The 25,160-nt window shown below is 45.0% G+C and overlaps 1 protein-coding gene across 1 annotated transcript in view; it reads right to left on the reverse strand.

Moving 5' to 3' along the window:
* Nucleotides 1-8,531, reverse strand: part of LTBP1 (latent transforming growth factor beta binding protein 1) — a 185,897-nt gene extending 177,366 nt beyond the window's left edge. Inside the window, exons 1-2 of the mRNA XM_050895158.1 lie at nucleotides 7,876-8,531; nucleotides 7,042-7,112 (exon numbers count right to left, since the gene is read on the reverse strand). Of these exons, the coding sequence (XP_050751115.1) occupies nucleotides 7,042-7,112; nucleotides 7,876-8,333 (529 nt within the window). The 5' untranslated portion in view covers nucleotides 8,334-8,531. The remainder of the gene's footprint in view (nucleotides 1-7,041; nucleotides 7,113-7,875) is intronic.
* Nucleotides 8,532-25,160: the final 16,629 nt, after the last annotated feature.

Raw genomic sequence — 25,160 nt, forward strand, 5'->3', positions numbered from 1 at the left:
CAGGATCAGTTGGCATAAGCCCTTCATGTTGGAGGCTGCAAAGAAGAGTATCATTAGAGGTGCTGCACCCAAATTCTTCTCAAGGCCCTGCAGAGTGCCGAACCCCACCCTCACTACAGCCCTGCTTTCCCAAAGGTCAGGAGGCTTGCTGATCCCGTACACACAGCCGCTTTGCCCTGCTCTCTCACTTTGCTGGAGAGGAAGGAGAGGGGAGCACACCCTACTTCCACCTCTTCCCTTCTCCACACTCATGAAGAGCAGCCATACAGAAGAGAGGTGTAAGACTAGTATTGTAAGTATCCAAGTCTCACTTCACTGTCAACACATCTTTTTGTTCCTGCACACGTGCAGAACCAAGAGAACACTGTGCAATCACTGAATGAGCCACAGCTCCCCCCAGCACCTACACAGCTTTCTACACCACTTTCAAATTGAAAAACACCACATCGAAAACAAATAGCCAACATATCTGAAAGGAAAAAAAATTTAAAAACTCCACAGTTTTCTGGGTTCCTTCTGATGCTATATTAACAGAGGAAGTGTTCAGGACTTTTTATCCACTGTAGATTTACCACAACTTTACTACATGTCCTGCTTCTTTTGTTAACACTAACTGCTGCAATGAGCTGAACTAGTTCACTATCAATCTGTTATCTGCTTCAGTGCAGGAGCACAACATCTTGAGAATTTTCTTTTAAGGTTCTTTTTTTTGTTTTGTTTTAAATCTATACACACATGTAGTATTTGTATGAAATAGAGACTATGTATCATTATAACCTTACTTGTTTCCAGTACAGTCCCAAATGGCTAACGAAGAAAAAGCTGGGCAGGTTTCACCTCATAGTAATTGTGGACTGAAGTTTCTTCACCAAAATGTGGCAACAGCACATGGCATGGTCACATCTGTACAGAAGGGAGCAACTAACAGGTCCCCGTCTTCTCACAGCTCTTACTGCCTCCTCTCGTGGGAGGGAAGCTGGCTGCCATCAATGGCCAGGAGACAGACACTGTGCTCAAAGTCTGCGTTACTGCTTTAGCTCGGGTCAGGATTCTCTCTTGAAGCATATCTTATCAATCGCACTCACTGAGGTTTGGTTCATGTTGTGGGGCCATCTTAAGGCACATGCACTGTATTTCTTTTAGATGCAGAGAAAAATATTAAAAATAATAAAAAAACTAAACCCAAAACGTGAACACTCCAAGAACGCACCTAATGTATTTCAGCCTCATATTGGCATTCATTCCATGAGACCAGACCACACCTAGTCCAAAATAAAACACTAAGCCCCAAAACATGCATACCATGGGCCTCAGGTCATCAAAACCAAAGGTTTTAGTCTATAGATCTGCTCCTGGTAGTCCATGCTGCTTGCTAATGTAGACAAAGTCAAAGATTACAAGAATCTGGATCCTCTCATTCTCCCCTCTTCCCAAGGACAGTAAGCGAAAAATAAAGCAGAGTAGAACTACCACTGAGGGCTAACAAGAGCTTTCCCACTACAAAAGCCAATCTATTCCTTGTATATGAAATTCAAAAGTTTTATTTACATATTACAGTAGCAAGCACAGCAGAGGCAAAACCAAGCTATTCAAGTAATGGCTTTCAGTTTTTCAATTTTGAAGTGTTTAAAAACAACATCAAAGAATAGATTAAAAAGGACTAATATATAGGTCAGTTACATGAGGTCACAGTAGTTATGTCTCTAAAATTGAGACATTTGATTTTGATTTAGACATAACTTGAAGGAGATTGATACTGCTTTTACTGAGATGATGGTCTTAGAATGAGAAGAAACAACATTTGGGGAGAGTATGTTATAGTTAGGCTTTGTATACCCAATGTAAATAAACAGAACTTGGTAAAACTCAAAGCCACAAAACTGATTAAGGACAAGCCTCAGGAACCACTTATGACGAGAAAACCTCCATGAAGCACAGCTGCAAACATTTTCAGTACTCAATTCCAATGATGAGAAGTACAGCTCTCCTGGATACCACCATTTCTAAGAGCTGAACTGAAGACAGAAGAAGAGTAGATTCTGAGCAACCAATATTAAAATATTTAGCGGTACAGAGTTTTATATCTAAACTGGGGGATCCATGTATGCTTCCAAGTTTCCAGGTCTAGATCCTAACCCTATATCAGAACAAGACCGAAGCATGCAACCTTTCCCTCACCTTCCCCATGAAAATTCAGGGGCACAAGCTAGAAGCAACCTAGGGCGTGCTCCGTCCAGGTCTTGGACAACTGGGGGTCTAGAACTACTGGTCACATTGTGAAGTGCCCTTGTCCGGAAGGAGACACAAAGCGGTAGTGTGCTAACTCAGCAACAGTGAAAAGTATAGCTCTGGAGGTTTAGGGATCAGATGACTCAAACTGAATAGCAATACACAAGCAGAGGCCACGCAGATCTGGGAACCGAACAAAGGGGACCCTTCCTCTGGGCCAGTATTAGCACAACTTTCTAGTCTCCTTCTCCAGCAGGAAGACTCTACTGTTGTATATTTTCTTATTCTAAAAAATAAATTAAACCTTGTTTATCTATAGTGCATTTATTTTATGTTGAGTCAGGAAGTCTTTCAAAAGAGAAGAGAATTAGCAAGGTAATCTTTTAATACAAAAAAGACAACAGACTGTTTGTCTTATTTTCTGATGACCTTTCTAAGGTGCCTGAGCACGCGACAGACAGGAAAGAATTTCATAACCAAACTCAAAGAATCTAGTCCAGTTCCAACTCCAAAATCCTCACCTTGTGCCCATGTATGGAATACATGCGTGCACACATACAACACCTTCAGCTAACAAAGACACAAGATCCTGTTTCTCTTAATTGACAAGGATGGTGTATGTGGGTTCTACATCTTCACAGACAGTAATTCCTCTCCCTATATGAAATTTACTCTAAACATAATCCTGCAAAATCCACTTCCTCACCTGTTTGCCCTATGAGCCTTTCTTACACCTCTGCAATAAGGAGCTCATGCTTCAGTATTCCATTAACAGCCAACTCTCTCCTTCCCACTAGCATTAGTTAATTCTCATCTTTATGTTAGCAAAAGTTAGAATTCCTACAGGCAATGCTGTTTTTTAAACCATCCAGATTACACTCAGAACACTCACAAACAACTGATAGTAATACTCCAGACAAAACGTATTATTATACATTTTAGAAGGGATCTGCTATTACAATAAGGTGGTTCTTCTAATTTATTTTTTTTAACATACCAGATCCTGCATACAATAGGTAATTTCTTTCTTGACTTCTCAATATGAAAAACAGCTCCTTGTAATCGTTAAGAAAAAGAAAACAAAAACAGAACAAACAGAAGAGCATATTTTGTAGGAAGTAGTATTAACTAATAGAAATTTAGTAGCAAGTAACAAAGTAGGAGACAACAGGTTTCAATAGGATAAACATGCAATTGAGAAGCAGGAACTCCTAATTTCCAGCTTAGGCCTTCCAGTCAGTTGTTACAACTTGTCCAAGGCCGCATTTAACCTATGGTTCAATTTCCATAAATGAAACAAATAACAAAAAACCCACACTCGAGGTTCTACTTGCCTTACAGCCACGTTATAGAGCTAATTAATGTTTGTATAATGGTCTGGTAATGCAACAAGTACTAACAAAACACGATGTCTCCAGCCTTGGTGGTATCTTATTATTGCCCTTACACAGATTATAACCTATGATAACTATGACTGGAAGACAATCTTTGTCATAAACCCTTTTACATGCTTCTAACTTTCCAAAGTGTTTACTGCTGCGGTTGAAATTTTCCCACCTTTGTCTTTACCCAAAGGTGGATGTTCTGAATGCTTCAAAAAGGTAATTTTTGATTGTTAGATGTCATTCTCCCAGCGTAAAGCAATTATGAATACCTTTAACACTGAGCTTTATGATTTCATCTTTTTAATTAGAATGATGCAGTGCTTCATAATTAAAGTCACACCAAGTTTGAAAAAGAAGTTCTTATGATAAAACTTTACAATGTAAAACTTAAGTATTAGGCACAGAAGGGGAAAACCTATATGCCTAAAATCAGATACTGTAGACATTCTCTTACAGGTAGTTAACAGGAAAACAGCAGCTCACCTTCTGAGGACACACAGTAAGGCTTCCAAGAGAACATGAATACTGTAAACACAACAGGCAGTTCAGCTTCAAACTAAAATTTAGAAAAAGGACTTGAAAAGTCCACTTGCCTCCTCCATACAGATGCTGCCCTCTGACCTGCACAGAAACATTTCAAATATCCCTGTTGCTGCTACCGAGGGAAATGCAATGCAGCTGCCACTGCTCCCAGCCAGACTGCCACGGGCCTGGGATGGAAGTCACCCAAGGGAACAGCAGCCTCAGCCATAGCCCCACACATGACAAAGTAGAGGGGGAGCAAACACCACCATGCAAGACAAAGGCAGGAGGAAGATTAACATAGCCTGGGCTGCAAGACCATACCTCTTTCCTTCAACCCCTCTTTCTGTGGGTTACAGGCAGGCTTATTCACACAGGTGCAGCAGAGCAGAAACACATGGTGCTTGTTCCAGCCTGGGACTACACCTGAGCTAATAACCCTCGCTGATCAGAGCTGGCTCTGAGCACTCTGGTTCTGGAAGCACGACACAGACAAATGGAAGTTGGCGCTGGAAAGAGTCAGTATGGGTCTGGGGTTTATTAGCTCAGGCTTTGCACCACACAAAAGATTATAAACTGGCCCTAGAGGCCAAATAGCTTATTAAAGTGATACTGAGCCTGAGCTAATAAACCCTGACAGATCCAAACTGACTCTGCATGAAGTCAGCTCAGGTGTGCCTGCATCTGTGGCACAATTAATCCACAACTGCAATAATCCACTCAAAAACAACTGAGAGTCCACTATCTGAATTTTAAAATCACTTAGTTTTACAGGAAACAAAGGGGTTAACTTTTGTTCAGTTACAGGGTTTCTGTTCTTCTGAAAGAAGATCAGGAGGTTCAAGAAAAGGAGATTCTGGCTTTTATGACTGTGAGACTAATCTTCCACAGCTAAATCAAGTCAATGCTATCTCATGGTTTGCTTAAGTTACAAAACAGACAACTTCAGTACATTTAGTGCTTCCCTTGGCTTGCCAAGAAAAGGGTAAAACTGAGAAGATCCAAGCCAAGTGTATTATACCACTGCTAGGAGGTATCAGAGTAGCATCAGAGCAGGCAGCAAAAATATTAAAAGTGAAGGAGAGCCCAATGAGAGACACAAAATGAGAAAGAAAGGTCAAAGAGAAAATCCCCCCCACCTTTCTTTTAACTCTGCTACTCCATTTCTCCAATAACTATATGAGTGAACCAAGTAATTAATAGATTTAAATGAGATTCTACACAGCTATCCCATAAAAATCTAATTGCCTGACTTAGTCCTTATTGAAGACCCTAAAAATAGAAAGGAATAAAAAAAAGAGAAGACAAAAAAGAGAGAACAGTTGAATGATAATGGGAGAAGTCAGAAAGACAAAACTTAAAGGACAGAAAGCAAATAAAACTGCTTAACTTATAAACAAAAGTTAAAAAGGATGGATTGAAGTTATCTGGAAATAAAAGTTACTAGAAGACAGAGAAAGAGCCACATAAAGCAAAACTGTTTGGTTTTTGTTCAAAATAGTTAAAATAAAATTGGTTGACAATAGCATTGCAGTGGAAATACAGCTTTTTACTTAATCTCCTGAAATTATTAAGAGGTTTTTTCCCGCTTTGATTAGTCTTTCAGCTGAGGTAGGTGTTTATTAAGCTCTGCAATTAGCCTCAAAATACCATCTCAAACACTGTAAGCTGAAGGAAATCATTCTAGTACTTGTAACATGTTAAGCAAAAAAGGTGACTAACCTAACACAGCAGCATGTATTTTAAGCTGAAAATGTTAATTTAGAAGACTATCTTAAATGCTTGTCTAAGTTGGTCAGGGAAATTGTGAAGTTTTGTCTTTAACAGCCTACTGTAATGAAGTCTTTGCTTCTTAGCAACAGCTCCATGCAGGTCAAAGGTACTTGACCTTACTGAGGATTACAAATGCGATTGCTCCCTATTGTAAAAAATCCCACACAGGGACAAAAGCCACTATAAAAAACCCCAGAGTTTGCATCTTGAAAGCATTGTTTACTCCAACTCTCTCAGGGACAGAAGTCTGTCCTGCTGAAATTAAAGCAATGTCCCAAGATCTGCCCAATCTTGCTGATACCTAAAGGAATTTCCTGAAGAGGTATGTCATTCTAGCCTTCCATGACCTCATGGCAACATCATTCCAGTTTAGCCATTTGCAGTCATCCTGAATACTGCCTAAATGAGCAGAGAATCTTCCTCTTTCACATTAGAAAGGACAACCTGAGTATAATAGCATTGACTCGATCAGTGTTATTTTATGCACATATTTTGTGTTTCTAGATATCCCAGTAAAGGTACATCCCTCTACAGGATCTTCTTCAAACCCACTTCTTTTGCCTTGTTCAATGCTTCAAAAATTCCATGCCCTAAGCATGGATCATCACACAGGCTGCTGGTGAAGGGACAGTGAGGGTAGACAGCAATTCCCTGCTCACAACCTGTGCTCCTCTGGCAGGCTCTTCACCCAGTTAAGCCCTCCCTGTTCAAAAAACTCCCAACACCCAAGCATTAACATGGTTTTCTTCCCCACAAAAAAATAACCTCTGCAAAGCTTTCTCCAAAAATGCCACTATCTGTGCTGAGAACAAACATAAGAGGCACTCGCTGTTCATCCTTTAGCAAAGCTGAAGGTCAGCAAGCAGGGATTTAGGCATGAAAAGTGAAGTGTTACAACTGCCACACACCACAATGCTGTGGGAGAAGGGCTTGAGCAAGCATGCTGGTTAACTGCGCCAGTCCAGCGCAGGTGGGATCCGTAGCTCAGCCAGCACCTCTTCGCCCACAGCCGATGTCAGGATCCACCGCCTCACCAGATGACAGCGCGGTCCCCACAGGTCCCCCCGGCACTGACCGCAGCGGCGTCCCCACACACACCCCTCCGCCTCCCCGGACCCATACGGTTACTCACGTTTGATGCACCTCTGGGAGCCCGTGGCCTTGCTCCAGCCGTGGCAGCACTGCCCCCCGCAGACATTGACCCTGCGGGAACAGCAAAGAGGGGCGAGGGTCCAGCGGGGCCCCCCCGGCGCCGCGGCGGCAGCCGGCCCCGCTCCCCATCGCCAGCCGGGCCGCGGGGCGGGCGCTGGGCCGGGGAGAGAAAAGGCGGGAAGAATTAAACGTCCCGAAGAGCGTTTGAGGAAACTCCTCGCCCGGCGCCGGCTCTGACTGGAAAGGCGGGCTGGCGCCTCCCGCAGAGGGCCGGGGACGGACGGGCACCCCAAGCACTGCTTTCAGGGACGCAAACGACAAAGGCGGGGGCCGCGGCTCGCCCCTGGCAAGGCCGGGGCCATCCCCGCCGCCCCAACGGGAGGACCGAGAGGAGGGCGGCTGCGGGGCTCCTCGCGCACTCGACGCCTCAGCCCGGACGCGGCCCCGCGGGACCCGCCGCGGGCTCCTGGCGGGGGGGTGGGCGCAGGGGGAGCTAACCCCGGGCCCGGCCCCAAGTGCCGTGGGGAGGCGGCAAAGAACGGGGGGGTTACGCGCCGACAGCGGGTTTGCAGCCACCCGGGCACCGGCGGCGGGCAGGTAACGCCGCGGTACCCCCCAAGGAGCCCGGCGCGGGCTCCCCCGGCCCCCTGCCCCTATTCCCCACCACCACCCCCCGAGGGGAGGCGACAACGGCCGCGACGAAGATGCTCGGGGTGGTAGGGAGGCTGCAGGCGGGCGGGCGGCACCGCCGCCGCCTCAGCCGTGCTGCGGAGCGGGGGGCGTGCGGGGCACGGCGGGTGGGAGGGCGCCTTACCCTGGCAGCGGCGGCAGCTGGTGCTTCTGGCGGAGGGGCAGGCCGGCGCTGCTGTTGCCGTGGGGGCCCGGCGGCGGCTTGGGCCGCGGGCCGAAGCGGGCCGGCTTGGCGAAGGAGGAGGCGTGAGCGGCGGAGTTGGGGTGGACCTGCCCGGCGGGGCCCAAGCGGAGCTGGACGCCCGCGCCGCCCGGCTTGCTCATCCGCCGGCTCCGCTCCAGGGTGCCGCCGCCGCCGCTGTAGCGCGTGTTCAGCTGTACGTTAAACGTGCGCTGCTGCGGCTGCTGCTCCCCCCCGAGGAGGGTCGGACGCTGATGCCGGCTGCCAGAGGAGCCCCCCCGGCCGGGCTGCAGGACGTACGTGATCCTCCTCAGCCTGCCCTTTTCGGAGGCAGCGAGCGCTGGTGACAAAAGTGCACAGGCAGCGAGGACGAGGAGGAAGCCCCATCTGATCTGAGCCATTTCCACAGCTGGAGCCCCTGCAGCCGGCGAGCTTCCCGGACCCGCGGTGCACGGGTTTCCTCTCCTTCAAAGGACGTGTGTGTGCGCGACCTGCGCCCGGGGTGCGGATCCTTCCTCCGCTCGCTGCCCCCCAACCTGCTCCGGGGGGGAAAGGAAAAAAACCTCCGGTTCCTCCCACCCGCCCCCCAAACTGTTAGGAAAGTTCAGCAAACACGTCGCCCCATGGAGCAGGAAAACATCGTTGGAAGAAAGGAAGCGGCGGGTGCGAGCCGAGCTGCGAGCCGGAGCCGGAGCGGGAAGGGAGGAGGAGCAGCAGGGGAAGGGTGTTTGCTGGAGGGGGGTGGTCGCAATGGAGAGCAGATGTTTCGGTTGCCGGAGCTGCCAGGGATCTGCGTGCGTAAGAAGCGGTCCTTAAGCCAGTCCGGGCTGAAAAAAACCCCCTCTTTTTAAGAGTTTCTCCGCGAGTGAGTGTGTGCGGGAGGGGGGCGGAGGGGGGGTGGGTGCCCCTGCCCCGGTGTCGGCCCCGCGCAGCCAATCTGGGGCCGCCGTGACGTCAGGCGGCGCTCCCGGGGCGTGGGGGGCCGGGGCGTGGGGATGGGGCCGGGGCCGGGGCCAGGTGACAGGGATGGGGACGGGGAGCGGGGCGGCGGGGAGGCTGCGGGGGTCCCGGCTCCGAGCGGGGCGATCATAGCCTGCGACAGAGCCTGCGCCGCCAAGCAAGCCTCAAAAACACGTACTTTAACTTCTGGGCGCTAACGTGCCATCTGCCTGTGGCACAGGCAACGTAGCTATCCCGTGCAGTGGGGGTAGCATTACCTGTACTTTTGCAATAGCTGAGCATTTCTATTCTATTTTAACGGAGGTAAGGCTTTAAACCCCCAAAAGCTTTATGTACATGCTTCACTTTGTAGGTAGGAACCCAATGAAAGCACTTACACACGTTAAAGGTAAGCACATTCCTCAGTCTCTGCCTCGTGAGAGCCATAGGTTTGAGATTGCTCTTAGCAGAAATCCTAGCAGGATTAGGAGGGACCATATTCTTTCTTGTTTTTCTTTATGTTTGTAAAGCAGGATGTATTCCTAAAGAAAAAAATACAAACCACAATTGTACACTTGGAATTAATATATAAGCAAAACTGCCTACATTTTTCTCCAGTGTATATTAACCGATGTCACCCTTCAGCATTGCAAATAAAGAAAAAAAAGTTCACAAAATAACCTGAACGTTACATCTTTTAAAATACTCAGAAGCTGATGTGTCCGAGTTCTTTCCAAGAAACTTTGCGGAGAATCAAACAGTTTGCAAATTCAATAGCTTGGAATCCAGGTCCTCCTCCCTGGGTTCTCCTCTGCTCTTTTCCAGAGCTTTAAGGACACTGACCCTGGCTCCAAACTGATGAGATTTTGTTCTTAAATGCTCTTGGCGCAGCTACGCAGCCGGCACGGGAAGCAGGAGGGTTTTACATTGACAGGATTCCAGGCAAGAGCCAGTGTTAGGAGCACAACGGTCCCTTCCTCCTAAGTTCTCATCTATTTAAAACTGCTCAAAAATAAATAGATGTTTTAAATAGATGAGAGTTTGGAGCTTTCTATAGTCACAGTGTAAGGGAGCCACATCGATGTTAAAGGCTTCTGCTCCTGTGCCTCCAGTACTTTGAATTGAAGCCCAGTGTTTGAAAAGAAAATGCCACTAGCACTGGGGGCTTCTAAATCCACAGTGGGTTAAACTAGAATGAAACTCTGTGGTGGTTCAGAAAAAAAACTGAAATAAAGCCTGAAAGGAGCCCCAGCTTGAAGATAACTAAGAAGTTAACTGTGAGACCACTGCCTCCTCTCTTAGCAAACATATACATCTGTTGTTTTTTTAACTTGGAAGACATTCTCAGCAACTGAACTGTTCAGCCTTCTGAAGGCTAATTATCGTCAATCCTGAGTATGCTAAATGTTTTTACAGTGTTTAGGGAACAAAAAGTACCTTGAAACCAGAGAGGTGGGGTGAGGACTGAGTAAGTGTAGAGAAACTGATGTGGTACTCAGGATTGTTGCTCTGCATAAGGCCGCTGTCCTTCAGAAGTTTTCCAGAATGAGATCACAACTACGTGTGTGGCTGGGTTTGTTGAACAGAGGGCAAAAACTGCATCACTCCACAGCAGAAGCCAGTTGCTTTTAAGAAATGTGGGGTTTAAGTCATGTCAAGCAGGGGGCAAATGTGGTGTATTACTGGCTACTGTGCAGCAAATGGTAAGGGCCCTCAAGGGAAATATATCCACAAAGGTGGATGCCTTGCATAAAATGATCGAGGTTTAAAAACTTTCTTGAAAAAATATTAACTATTAGCTGAGATTAATTGGTTGAGGTCAAGCACTCCTCACAAATTTACATGGCAGATCTGACTTTCAGTGTTCTCTTTTTTCCTCTAACAAGGAAATCCACACTTCTCTGTTTGTCTGGTTTTGGTCACTTTTTTTTTACACCACCCCACCCCCCCCCCCCCCACCCCCCAAGCCTGGAGGGTCTTGGGTGTTAGGGACCTGGTTTGGCTGCAGTAACACATTGGGTTGGCCGCAGAAGTTTTAACAGCTAAAAGAGAACTTCAGTGAACCGCTGCTGCAGTCTAAAGCTCAGCTCAAAATTTCTTCACACATAGAAGTCCCGGCTTCCAAAGGACAAAAAGCACATCTGTCCAGCACCAAACAAGTTAGATGCTGGCCTTTCAAAAACAAGCCAGGTGGCTACTACAGTTCCTAAGGATACTCTAGTAAATGGTATCTCTGCTCGTGAGAAACCTGCTCTGGCTGCCTCCCCACCTCCTGTGGAAAAGGCACTGACTAAGTTTGCAGTTATAAACAGGAGTTAGTATCTCACACCACCTACCAGGCACACCACTCTCTTAAAGAAGAGTTCGGAAAGCAATTCATGCTGTTTCTGTTCCTTTCCCCCATAGTTTGTGACTAAAGGGTGCACACAGGGAACGTAAAGAAAGGTCCTTAGTCTGTACAGCTCCTGCCAGAGGGGCAGCCCTCTGGGTGCTCTGCTGTGACGGCTGAGGCTGAGAAGGGCAGAACTGGCTGGAAGATTGGGAGCAGGACGGACGCAGGAGGCAGAATTGCTTCAAGGGTTAAAGGCTTAATGGACAGGGGAGAAGCCAGTTTGAGAGTGTATATCTGCAACAAGAATCAAAATAGCATTATTCAAACCAAAATGAAAGCAAGAACTAAACTGTCATATATGTTTTTGTTCAAGTCTCATGACTTTGGGGCCAGTCCCATGAGTTGAGTGAGGAAGGACAATTGTTTTTGAGCCATCGAAGCTGGCAGCACTCAGACCTCCACAGTTCTCTTTCAGCAAATGAAGGAGACAGGCTGTGGCCCCATGTCTCATGGAGGATGTGCCTCGTGCGTAGGCTCACAGCGCAAAGCAGGGACCTTCACAGGACGCTTCAGGGAAGATGTACATTATGTTGAGGGTGAAGTCATCTGAGCATGGGTGATCGCTCAGCCTTCCTTATGCAGCATAGTGCCACAGTGTGTCCCTGTGACCCAATGTCCAGGTTAGCCAGGCAGTAAGTTGAATGATCGGCAATGCCCAATGTGTCAGGCTACAGGGCCAGGAAGTGGCCCTGGTGGTCTTGTAGGTCCACCAGGCAGCAAGCCTTAGCCTGCAAGGAAAGCTGGGTTGGGAGCTCAGTTAACATATTAGAGTTTGACAAGGTTGAATGCTGTGTTCAGCCCCAATTTTGGCTATAGAAGGGCCCTTTTACAGTAGTGTAGCTCCATTAGCTTCAATATTACTCCAAATTTCTTCTGAGCTAAAGGAGGAAAAGCAGTCTCTATAATTTCCTGTAAGCTGAGAATCAGCTGGAGACCTGTATCTGCTGTTTTCCTTTTCCATACTATACAAGTATCTGCAAAAAAACCCTGTATTTTGCAGGCTAAATTATACCTTTAGCCACAGCTTTGTACAGGTAACATGACTCTAATTTAGAAGGTATTTCTTTTGAACGAAAGAGAAAAACTTAGTCTTATTGTCATCAGAGTAGGGAAAAGAAGTAATTGACCTTTATTATGTCACTAAAGTATATAGCACACACGACCCTGAATACATACATGAAGTAGATTTGCGGAGTAAGACTGTGTTGATGTTAATGTAATTTCTACATGGTATTTTTTGAACAGAACTGTACCTTCCAACCATGACTGTTGTTTGTTCCTTCAGGCAGAAACTGTAATTACTCTATGGTTTGCAACTAATATCCTGAGGCCTCAACCGTTCCTGTTACCACAGTATAAATATCATTAATAACATTTCACAAAAAGACAAGTCCTGCTCACTGTATTCCTGTAGGCACTTACATTCACTTCGAAGGAACTCAGATAGTCAGACTAGGTCTGGACGGATGTGTGAGGCTTGGAAGGAAGTGGCTTAGCTTTGCTGAACCCATTCACTACCAGTGGCCTTCCTTTGTGACTTGGAGATCTGTAATGATCAACCCTGGCACGTCTCGGTGTTTCCAGACTCACACTACATTACCTTGGGTAAACAACCTTCTGCCTCCTCCTCCTTGGATTTGCTACCATGAATGCGTCTTTGTAGCACCTTCCCCAGCACCTCCTCTAAAAGAAGTCATCGTCTCCCAAGGCATCGTTACTGCCACTGTGATCAGGGCTCTGTTGCATTAGGCACTATACACACGTGCCAGCAGATAACTCATACCGGCTTTTCTGACTGAGAGTCACACGGTCCCGAAGCAGACTAGCTTTTCAGGGACGAAGGAACTTTTATGATGAGACTTAGAGCTTGCTCTGTATATGAATTCATATCTTGGAGCGATACGGGTCCTGTGTGGCACTGGGTGTCTGAAGCAGTCAGATTAGCATGCAGATAGTCCAGAGCTATAAGTCTGGATGGGAAAAGAAGACAGACTAATGATAGCCAGGGTAATGGTCATCACTCCCCCTTGGACTACTACCAACAGAGATTGCCATAAGGACTTTTTTTTTTTTTTAATTAAATCACACTGAAAGTTGGATCCATTTGGCAAAAGTCTAATGCCAGTCTATCACTACTGACCACCACCATATCCAACAAAATACATGCTTAAGGCAAGTAGGAGTTGGCTTCTTTTCAAGTTGCTGACATAACTGTCGTAGTAAAAGAAGTTGTGTGGATTTCCATAGTCTTGAATTCCATTTTCCTGAACTAGCAGAAATCTCTACTAGAATATTTGGCAGTTTCAGAGTTATCCTCACATACGTAAAATAACTGATTCAGAAATACAAGATTTTTTTCAAGATATGAAAATCTCCACACTATGCTGTTGCAATTATTCTTCCCCTCAAGGAAATAAATATATCTTGTCTACAAAACAATTAAAATATCCATTGAACTTTTTTATTACACTATTCCTTGCAATTGCTTGTTTCTTTGTACAATCCTGTGTACACTGAAAATAAATAAACTGCAGAGCAAATTATGTGGAAAGGACCACAAAAATGAGAAAATACATTTAATTATTTCACTTTACGTTAGGCGAAGACATGTTTAAACTAACACATTCTTCACAAAAGCAAAGTAAATATTATAACTAATATTTGAAAACTCTTGCAGCATGGCTATGTCATATGCCAAGAATACTAACCTCTAAAAAAATAAACTTCAGCAGTGATCCTGATTTTTCACTGTTGCACTGTGTGCTGGTCAGACTTATGAAAGCTGAAGGAAAAAGTGTCTGTGTAAAATAAAGCCCCTCCTGACTTGAATTAGCATCGAAGAATGTCTTAAAGATTTCATAATTATACATAATCCAGGCAGAGCAGCCCATCGGCATAAGTGGAAGAGAAGCAGACAGAAGTGGTGTGAGACAATGGAAAGAGGAGCCATGGCTCATGGGAACACCAGCCATGATTACCCCTGCAGCAGCTGCTTAATAACCTGAAAGGTAATGTTTTCACCCCCGTGTCTGTGCTTGGTCTCCCCCTCTGACAGCTTGGGTATCTGCTGTTTGCTTTAACCTTGCTCTCCATGTCACCCAGCCCTGCTTGGACTGCTGTGCTAGAAACTAGTACTTGAGCTTGACTGTCAGGGTAAACAATTGTTTAAAGACCAGCTGGGCACACAGAGCAGCAGATCCTGGCTCTCTGTATTAAAAAAAGGGCAGAATGCTACTTCTAATGATGCATTTGGAGCAGCTCCCAGCCACACCAATGTTAGAGGTTGGGAGTATGTGTATAGGTCCTCTGTCTGCTGCTCTTTCAAGGTTTGTGGTGGAAGGTGATGAAATGAAAATTACAAGCTTTTTTTTTTTAAAGTAGGTAGGGAGAAAAATGCTGGGCTTTCATTTCCATCACTTTTTCTCCAATAGCAAAAGGTGTCTGCAGAGGTGTTTTATGTCAGTCTGTAGCGTGTCTGTCTGTGTTTTGCATCAGGATGCTTGAACACTGACCCTGGTTTGAGCAGGAGGACCTCTGAGGGTCCCCTCTACCCTCAGTTATTGTGTGAGTCTGTGATGAGGTGTGGCATCGTGCCTAACAAGCAGCCTCAGGTCGAAACAGGCATAGCTTGTCCCCATTTTGGGCGGGACAGAAATCAGTTTCAAGAAAGTAAGCCTGCCGGGTAATAATGTACAAGGCTTCCTGGCGTAGGCTGCAGGTGGGAAGGAGCTTGAGGACTGGAAGAGCTAGGACATGCCAGAAGGGATGAAGCAGACCCCAGAAAAAGGCTAAACACCTGGGCTCAAACATGATGCCAGGCACAGCCTGAACTGATCTTGCCACCAGGCAGGTTGTAACATAAGAGTTCTGTAGAGAGACACACCAGCCCAGCACAGAGCCTCACCTGTATTTAGAGAACAGAAATTCAGTCTGGCCTTATAGCAAAGGGGCTTAGCCAAGAAGGGCCTGGTACGGGCTGACAACACCAGATAATTAAAACATGGTTTGTAACCAGCCAAATCAAAGTGATGTGAGTGACTGCTTCCAAAGCAATGAACTGTAGCTGTCCCAAACAGCCTGCGAGATCCTGAGCAAAACAGGCATGTGGAGGTCAGAGGAAGCCAGTGACTTGATTTGTCCTTATCACACTAGCCTCATGTCTGATTCCTAATTAAGGGCTTTTTTCCTGAGGCAGGCTAAGTACGCCCAGCAGTAGTTCAGATACTGTTGCATTCCTGTGCAAAGGGACAGCAGCGAGAAGCCCTGCTCCAGAGTGGTCTTCCTGGGACACAAGGAGAATGGGGGAAGGACCTGCCTAGCAGTTCTCAGTGAGGACTGTGATCCTAAATTGTGTGCAATGGACCACCACCCTCCACAAAGGGGTGGAGCAGGGGCATAAACAAGTAGATATGCTATTTTTCTCAAAAGGCTTCAATCTCAGTGAGCTGCAATCAATGGAAAGACTTCCTACTCATTTTGCTGGTCTCTGGATTGAAGCCCGTATGTGGGAGGGTAGAGTATTTTGTGTAATGGCTTTAACCTGCCTCAGAGTCTGTCACATCACCAGATCCTTTTTCCATTCCTGTTGGTTAGAGCCAGTTTTGCAGTGTTCGCCTGTCAGGCTCAGGACACAGAGCCTAAACAAAGGATGATTATGAAAATTATAAATTTGTATCCTCCCTTCACAGCTGTGTTTAAAATAAGCCTCTATAATTGTCAGATTGTTTTAAGCTTGCCATCGTAATTTACCGTGCTTCCCTAAAGCAGTAGCAGATGAATCTAAACAGTGCATGGCTTGTGGTCCGTCCACAGCATGCCCATGACATCGTCCTGCTCTCAGACATTCCCATGACGGCCAGTCGGTGAGTCACGCAACCGCAGCTCCTCACTGCCAGCAAAGGGAGCCCACCTGAGGGGCAGCCTTTCACTCCTTCCTTCCTTCAGGCACTCACTCACTTCTCCCAGTGGCGCTCCAGTCTCCGGCATAGGCAGTGTCTCCGCAGAGGCGTGCTGATAGTCTCTTCAGAAGCCTTTTGCACACAAAAGCAGGCGCTCCCGCTACACATCTGCAGGCTGATTTATTAGAATACACAGATTTGCAGGGCAATATAATATCGCATGCAGCAGGTAGGAACAGCATGCACAGAATCTTTTAGCTACACACATCTGTATTCCTATCTGGAAATAACCTGAAGATGTGCCTCAGTGCTAAATAGTCTGTCTGTGAGCTAGATTCTTGTTTGAATCAAATGTAGTTGGGGTTTGAAGAGTAGAGCCATTATCTGTCCAGACTAGGGTCATCCAGGAAAGCAAGCATTTGTAGCAAGAAGTTTCAACTCACGTAGCCCTTTTTTCTTTTTCTCATTTTACTTGTGTTGACTTCTAGCCAGCAGCACACAGAAAATCCAGAAAATTCTCTGGATTCAGGATCCATGCGTAGATGAATTTGCTAGCTTTGTTCATATTAAAGTTTAAAATTTTCGGGAAAAAAAATGCAGATTTCTATCCTTTTCTTTCAAAACAAGCATGCCATTTTCAAGGACCACAGTTTTAACCTGTCAGAGTATGTACAATCTTGAACTGAAAAGATGTAATCTGAAGACAAAAAGAATGATCTACCTCTGTACAGAAGCTTCTTGTCTATTCCTATTCAAAGCACATCAATGGCCATCTGTGACCTAAGATCAAGTAATTCCTATATGCCTTCTAAGCTGAATTCATCTGTGTTGCCCCTCATTTTCTGTGGGGCTGTAGCTGTGGCTGACAAGGATTGGGATTCTTCTCCAGGAAGGTAAGTTTCATGATTTCCAGCAAGGTCCCTTGCAGGAGTTTTTCAAGCAGAGTTGATTTAAAGGCAACTGCAATTATGAAAATTAGAAATTATGACTGCCAACTATTTAAATTGAGAGAAACCCTCTCCAGTTGAGAGAACCTGAACAAAGACCATATGTAAGTCCTTAGCATTGACTGGCAAAAACACCAGTGGGTTTTTTTGAGTGTTTGCCAGTTTTGCTTAAGATACACTACATAGCATTCTCAGGGTCTGCGGGAATCTCTTGTGATTCTTTACAGTTCAGTTCATCAAATGCTGACATTTTCAACTTCAGTGTTTCATTATTTAAGGCAGCTTTTGCAAGCCACAATCATACAGCTCTTCAGTCTTCTCTTGTCATCTATGTTATCATGTATCTTTCGAAGACTAGAATAGATTTCTACTAAATGATTTAGCCCCTCAGAGATAAGGCTGATAAACTGAAATTTCACTCCTACTACCTGTTATTATGTTTTATTAGTTTTAAAATTAGGTGGTTTTTTTTCCTTCTGAAAGGACTTAAGATTTGTTTTTATTGCAGAGAGGATCTAGGTGATTTGACAACACAATTAGGTAGAACAAAGTCTTTTTACAAAACTATACAAATAGTTACTCTGAACAAAAGATTCACAATAGCAGTTTAAATATTTCCTCATAATTTGATGTAGGGCTTGTAAAAAAGAAAAAAAAGAAGATCCATATTCATAACTCATGTATTAAAAGTGTTTGTTTGGAATCTGCATCCAAATCTCATCTCATCTCTTTTCCTCTCTGTGATTTTCAAGTTTTCAGGCAGGCAGCACCTGAGGATTAAGTTCTGCCCTGTTCTGGAGACACTGGGGAGTTTTGCTTAACTTATGCATGTTTTAGACTGCTATTAAGAGCTCTGATCTGCACATTAGGGAAGTGGGTTTTTTTTCCCTTTCTTTTAAGACATGTTTGTACAGATGAGCTGAGGCTGAATTTGCATTTAAACTAAACCTCTTTAGCAAGCAATTTTCTTGAATGTAACTCTTTCCAAATGTTTCCACAGCAATTTTTTTTAAGTGCCCATAATGTTGTCACCAGGCAGGTGGCTTATTATTCACATTAGGAATAAAAATCAAAGAAGAGTTTTGACTGAATTCTCTAATGGAGCTTTTTATGAATGAGAATATGGGTATTGTATTGTTGAAAGAGCTACTAGGGATTCTCAGTTCCTCAAAGCAGGGAGCATTTTTCTTTATTTTTTGGTAAGTGTGTCTGCTGCAAAAGATGTATGATGGTTGTCTTGTGTATTGAAAAACAGTTAATGTGACCATCTAGTTAAGTACTACGTACGTGTTGAATACTCCATTAGCTAGTTTTCACAGTTAAAAGAAACATGCTTTAAGGCATCTTTTTCCTCTCTCGCTGTGCAATAATCTTCAGTACATGTTAGCCTTTATCCTGTATCATGAAAGCTTATCTTCTCAGCAAAGGAGGCTTCAAGTTCTCTCACTGGTAAAGTAGTTTAGCTCTATGCCAAACTGGAAAATTTCACCCTTCCCCAGGGGTAAATAAAACCCCTATAAGCAAGAGTTCAAGTCGAGCAAGTTCTTCACTAGTTACTCTTTCCATGAGTCACACGCTTCTCTTCTGCAGAATCTGTCCAGCTCCTTGTCTCAGCGATATAAGATCAGCGTAACCCAAATTATCCTTTATAGCCGAAAAGAATAGTAACCTCTAATACTAACAAGAATAAAAGCCCTCTGCAGTTACAAACCAAACTTTTCACCTCCTTTCCATCTGCAGTTTTCTTCACTTTCCCATTCCTCTTGCTGTTTTCCTAGGTCTGGCTCTCTTATCAAAACAACATGCTTACCTTTTAGGTTTCTCATATTGATTATTTCTAAAGCAGCCACCAGTCTTCCTAATGTTTTTCAGTCACGGAGATGCTCTTCTTTTCTTATACTATCTGATTGCATCTGCATTAGGAAATCACGTTGTTCGCATGTGATCATTCTTCACGGCACTGCAGTGCATAAGGCTTAGACTCAAATCCACAGCAGTGTGGCAGTGGACACCAAGCCTGCATTCAAGGGGTAGCACCGCCTGTTACAGTCCACTTCTAATTTGTAATAAGATTCTTACCTTGGGAAAAGATAATGCTCTTTGAGCATACTGGCTGATCCTGTAATCAATTAGTCTTGCACAGTGTCTTAACTATTCTATACAACCATTGTTTCCACAGGGTAATTCCAGTAAGAACAATAAATGTGTTTTTACTTTGTGACTTAAAAAAACCAGAAATAGCCTCAGAGGATAACCTGTTTGTCCAAACAGGGAAATAGAGCACAGTGATTAGCATCTTCTAGGGCCAGGTGTTATGTATGGTACATGGGAAACCTTTCTTCAAAAGTAAGAAAATAACACATTCAGAAGAACAATGAATGTTTAAACTGAGAATGTGGGTGAGAAGCCGTGAGTTACTTTTCATCACTGATAGTGCTGATTCCACATATTACCAGCCCATCTGAAATACTGTGCACAGCAAGCAGAGCGGTCCTGAGGGGGAGCTTTGATTTTTATTGGGTATTATGGTGATACGTGCACAAAGGTCTGTGTATTGTCCAAGAGGATCTTGTCATAGACAATAATCCCACTGAAGCACTTGGAATGTTTTCACAGTTTCATTTTCCAGGATATCTCCAGAAGTGTAGCTGGTGATGTCTAGGCATTGTGGAAGATGAATTATATTCTCCTGACCTTCAGTAGTAGGTTAAGCCACTAGGTAGCCTGTTGAATCCAAAAGGAGTTACACTAATATTTTGGCTGCCTAAACCTGTAATTTAAAGATGTTTAGAGTCACAGGTTTATGAGTATACTGGAGTAACACAAACTATAGCACAAAACACTTTCAACTGCAGGCAATGAATTATTCTTTGTTTATCTGTATTTGTTTTACTAGGTCTCTTTTTTCTACCTACAGGTTTTATGGTATACAAGAATAAACATCATTAGGATTTATATATAACAAATGCCAATGTACTTAGAGGAAAAATCCAAGCCCCATAACAAGTTTTGCTTTGTTTTAAAAGTACAATGGTGTGAAAAATGAGCACATGTTTTAGGTTCCCTTTTATCGCTTTAGAATGTTGTCTGGCTTTTCCAAACCATATACATAAATATGACTATATAACCTGGAGATAGGAAAGCACTTGTTTAAACACATGCATGCCCACAGTACCGTAATTTACAGAGACTCAGAGTTGGCACTGTGTTCTGACATAGAAATTTAGGGTTGCACCACATGTACTGAACAATTGCTCTAATGTTTGAAATACAATGGCCACACTGTTTTGTTTCCAAGTTCTTTAGGAAAAATCAGTACAGATTTTTTGGTACGATATTACCTCTCTAGGTACTGTAGAAAAGTATTCAGTGTATTATTTCTGAATATAGCTGTTACTTATAATACTGTAAAAAAAAACCCCACCAACTTCAAATTAAAGCTTAGGCACAACTTACCCACTGGTACTTGGGGCCAAAACTCTGAAATTCAGTGGAAACGCTGTGGTAGCCTGTGGATTCAGAAGCTGCAGGTGGAACACTAACACACAAACAAACAAACAAACAGGCTTTCTAAAAAAATCTCCAAGTTACATATACCAGTTTCATTGTTATAAACCACCAAGTCAACCAAGCACTTTGTTTATGAGGTGTTACAGAGTCATAGGAAAAGGGGTTGGGGGACTGTATCAAAAACTAACAGTGCAAGGTAGGGGAGAAAAAAACCCACATTTGTCCCTGTTAGAAGACAATTCCCTGTGCTGGGTGCACTTGCAATATATGCTGTATAACCGCACACATCCTGGTGCTCCTCAGCCCAGCGAAGTTCACTCAGAAAACCCCAAAGGTTTTCCCAGCTTGGTCTCACAGGTTTTCCCTCCATAACACTGCAAGGATCACAGTCTAGCCACCTCTGCATACGGCTACTCCTCAGTGAGCGGTTACAAGACAGAAGATTTTGGTGACATGTTCATTCTAAGCTTATTTCTTGATGGGAAGTCATCCGCCTGCTTTCCTGGTGTCCAAAACTGACCTTGTCATCTCGACTCAAGGAAAGCACCTATGTGGGGCGATTGCACTAAGCACAGAGCTGCCGGTAGTATGAGAGAACATACTAGCCTGTCAGGAAATCTCTCTGCAAGGCTCTAAGAGGAGGAGAAGGCAGCTCAGCTGTTTAAAATGACTTTTTTTTGAAAGAGATGTGTGGTGGGTTGACCCTGGCTGGACGCCAGATGCCCACCAAAGCTGCTCTATCACTCCCCTCCTCAGCTGGACAGGGCAGAGAAAATATAATGAAAGGCTCGTGGGTTGAGATAAGGACAGGGAGATCACTCAGCATGGGCAAAACAGACTCAGGGAAAAATTTAGTTTAATTTATTACTAGTCAAATCAGAGTAGGATAACGAGAAATAAAACCAAATCTTAAAAACACCTTCCCCCCACCCCTCCCTTCTTCCCAGGCTTAACTTTACTCCCAAATTTTCTACCTCCTCCCCCCAAGTGGCACAGGGGGATGGGGAATGGGGGTTTTGGTCAGTTCATCCCACATTGTCTCTGCCGCTCCTTCCTCCTCAGGGGGAGGACTCCTCACACTCTTCCTCTGCTCCAGCATGGGGTCCCTCCCACAGGAGACAGTCCTCCACGAACTTCTCCAACATGAGTCCTTCCCACAGGCTACAGTTCTTCTTGAACTGCTCCAGCGTGGGTCCCTTCCACGGGGTGCAGTCCTTCAGGAACAGACTGCTCCAGCGTGGGTCCCCCGCGGGGTCACAAGTCCTGCCAGCAAACCTGCTCCAGCGTGGGCTCCTCTCTCCACGGGTCCACAGGTTCTGCCAGGAGCCTGCTCCAGTGCGGGCTTCCCAGGGGGTCACAGCCTCCTTCGGGCATCCACCTGCTCTGGCGTGGGGTCCTCTGTGGGCTGCAGGTGGATAGCTGCTCCACCATTAACCTCCATGGGCTGCAGGGGGACAGCCTGCCTCACCATGGTCTTCACCATGGGCTGCAGGGGAATCTTTGCTCCGGCGCCTGGAGCACCTCCTCCCCCTCCTTCTTCCCTGACCTTGGTGTCTGCAGAGTTGTTCCTCTCACATAGTCTCACTCCTCTGTCCGGCTGCAATTGCTACCCCGTAACTTCTTTTCCCCTTCTTAAATATGTTATCCCAGAGGTGCTACCACCGTCGCTGATGGGCTTGGCCTTGTCCAGTGGCGGGTCCATCTTAAGAGCCGGCTGGCATTGGCTCTGTCGGACATAGGGGAAGCTTCTAGCAGCTTCTCACAGAAGCAATTCCTGTAGCTCCCCTGCTACCAAAACCTTGCCATGCAAACCCAATACAAGACATTGAAAAATGTGAGCCAAAAAGTGATCTTTGTAGCCTTGCAGGACCTCCATGGTCTCTGCTGCATTTGACTCAGCTAGACAGAAGCCTTTGACAGAGTTACAGGAATGCTACAGCAATTATTTTTTTCCTTGCACTTCAGTAGTTCTCAGCAAAAGCTTCAGCTGTCTGGGTTTAAACAGACACTGCTGTGGCTCACTGTCTGCCTCAGGTTCATTTCTAATGCTGTCTAGTTCTATTAAGCAGCTAATAATACTCGCACCTATGCAACACTTTTCATTTATAGACTTCAGCACACTGGCACAGCTGCACCCCTGTTTTACACAGGGGAAAAGTCAAGGAAAGTGAGACTGACACTGGACTTTCTAATGCATGCTGCAGTTTGGGTGGCAAGAGGCTGACGGATATTACTTGTTTTTTTCCTCTGGTGTGCTGGAAAAGGGTTTAATTAGCCACAGCAGACTTCAAGCGTGCAGCCATTTATGGGGCTGAAGGCCCCGCAGGGTTCCCACATGTCCTGCAGGTGCAGCTGGTTGTGCTTTGGGCACGGGGGCTCAGCCCAAAGTGTGGCAGCACCCTCCCACCGCAGCCTCAGGGCACAACACATCCGCTACACCCAAACACAGCCTGCTGCCACGTTACAACGATAAGCAGAAATAAAGAGGAGGGAGACACGCAGCCTTGGAAAGGTTGGTGCATGGGGTCAGAGGAAAGGCGAAGGGGAGAGGGAGACTGTGTAAGGAGGAGGGGATAAACTGCAGAAACTTCCAGGACGGCAAGGGCAAGTGCATTCAGGGAAGGAGGAGAGGGGGGACACTCTCCACCTCGTAACACTCAAGTTTTGATCCAGCAAAAAACCTAAGCATCGCTTAAGTGTCCTTTGAATTTGGGGAGCTGGAATACAAATGAGGTGCAGTGTGCACCTGCACCTGGCAAGATGTGAATTAAGGGTGTGCAGGCAGATTTAAGCCTGGAATTCCCTATTTTTGAGTGCCTGAGTTTTGCAGTCTTAACATTTTTCCACACAGACATCTGTCCAAGTTCCTGCCCTGTACTGGAAACATTCACAGATTTATAGTCCAGTTCTCCTGATTACCATGCTCAGGTAAATGAAAGCTTAACAGAACAGGAAGCCGAGCCCCTATCATTACACGAGAACAAAATGGACCGTAAGGCAAGATCCCAGGGTTAGATGGGCCAACAGCGCAGTCCTCGTTAGGAGCAACCCCATCATCCATGGTGCAGAGGTATATCAAGCTTCATTTCCATAGCCTGGAGAGTTTTTGTCCCACCATTTCTTTGTAAGGCTGACACCCTCTTTTAATTTCCAGCCTCCATTTATCCATCACCACTTTATATCAACTCCCTGCTTTTGGTGTGAGAATTTTCTTTCCATCTCAGCAAAGTTTGGGGCTTTTCCTGAGTGGATAACAGGTATGTCAAGTTAACTGCAAGTCTATTGGCACATCAGCTATGGATTAATAACAACTGCTATGTTAATACAGGACTCTGTAGTAAATGATCCTGGTTCTGGATGCAAGAGAAAGACTATATATCTAGTGTACTTCCTAAGACCTTGCAATTGTTAATATAAAACATTAATTTCCTTTACAGAGGTATAGACAATGTTCTTGACTTAAACCACTAACAAGCACGTGATGTTTAAGAATTATTAAGCAGACTAACAGATTTATCAGTTAAATAACTAAGCTTTAGCCTTAACAAAACATTTAAATAGCATGGAATTAAGGCTTAAATAATTAGAGACATTAGAGACAACACACTTAAATAACTTTTTAGAAAACGCCAAATAATAGAGAGTTTAGTCTGACAGTGAAGCTTATCAGCTTAAAAAAACATGAAATATTGGGAAGCATACAGTTACTTGACAATTAGTCTCATCATGGCTCATGTGTTGAACAAGAAATACACGCTGGGCCCCTCTGTTGAGTACAAAATACTTTTTATGTGGTTTAAGTTTTAATGCATTTGTACATTTACCAGTTAGATTGATAGGTCAGGAAAAAAAAATCAACAATGAACAGAAGTATATTCTAAGAATAGGCTATCAATTTTTTATAGCATATGCATCCAAATACTCAGAAAAAACATAATCTGACTCTTTCTAAAACAGTTTAAAGAAAGTCACCAGCAGCTGCTAGGTTCTGATTTCCTTTCAAAATTAGATTATTAATTTAGGTGCAACTAGAAGGTAAATTTGGCCATCCCAGTTTAAATCTCAGTCATCATATAATGTTGTTCCCTATTTTGTAACGATTCACTATTTACAAAGAAATTCTGAGTTGCTGGAAAGCTGTGCCATCAAACAGCTGGCACAGCCAATCAAAAATAGGATTTTCTTTTTAAAGTTAATATTGCCATTCACAGCCGTGGGTTGCGTGTGGCTCTAACCCAGCTGTTCAGGATAACAAAGGGAGCAGACAAAGGCATGTTTTGCCCTTTCAGACCTTGCTGCACTGCTTCTGCTTAGCTTTTGCTTTGGGAAATGAAGGGAGGGCACGGGCTGCCGGCTGGGGGATACCCCTGGGAGCTGATGGGCAGAGATATCCGTTTCCTTGAAGCTCCTGCCCACTCATCCACATGGGCACAGACCAGGACAGAAACACAGTGTGGGGTGAGGAAGCCAGGGGCTGCAGCCCAGCTTCGCTGCCCCTCCGCCTGCTGCATGAGGGAACACCCCAGGCTGGAGTGGGCCCCT

This window comes from Gymnogyps californianus, chromosome 3 (genome assembly GCF_018139145.2).
Source record: "Gymnogyps californianus isolate 813 chromosome 3, ASM1813914v2, whole genome shotgun sequence".
NCBI lineage: Eukaryota > Metazoa > Chordata > Aves > Accipitriformes > Cathartidae > Gymnogyps > Gymnogyps californianus.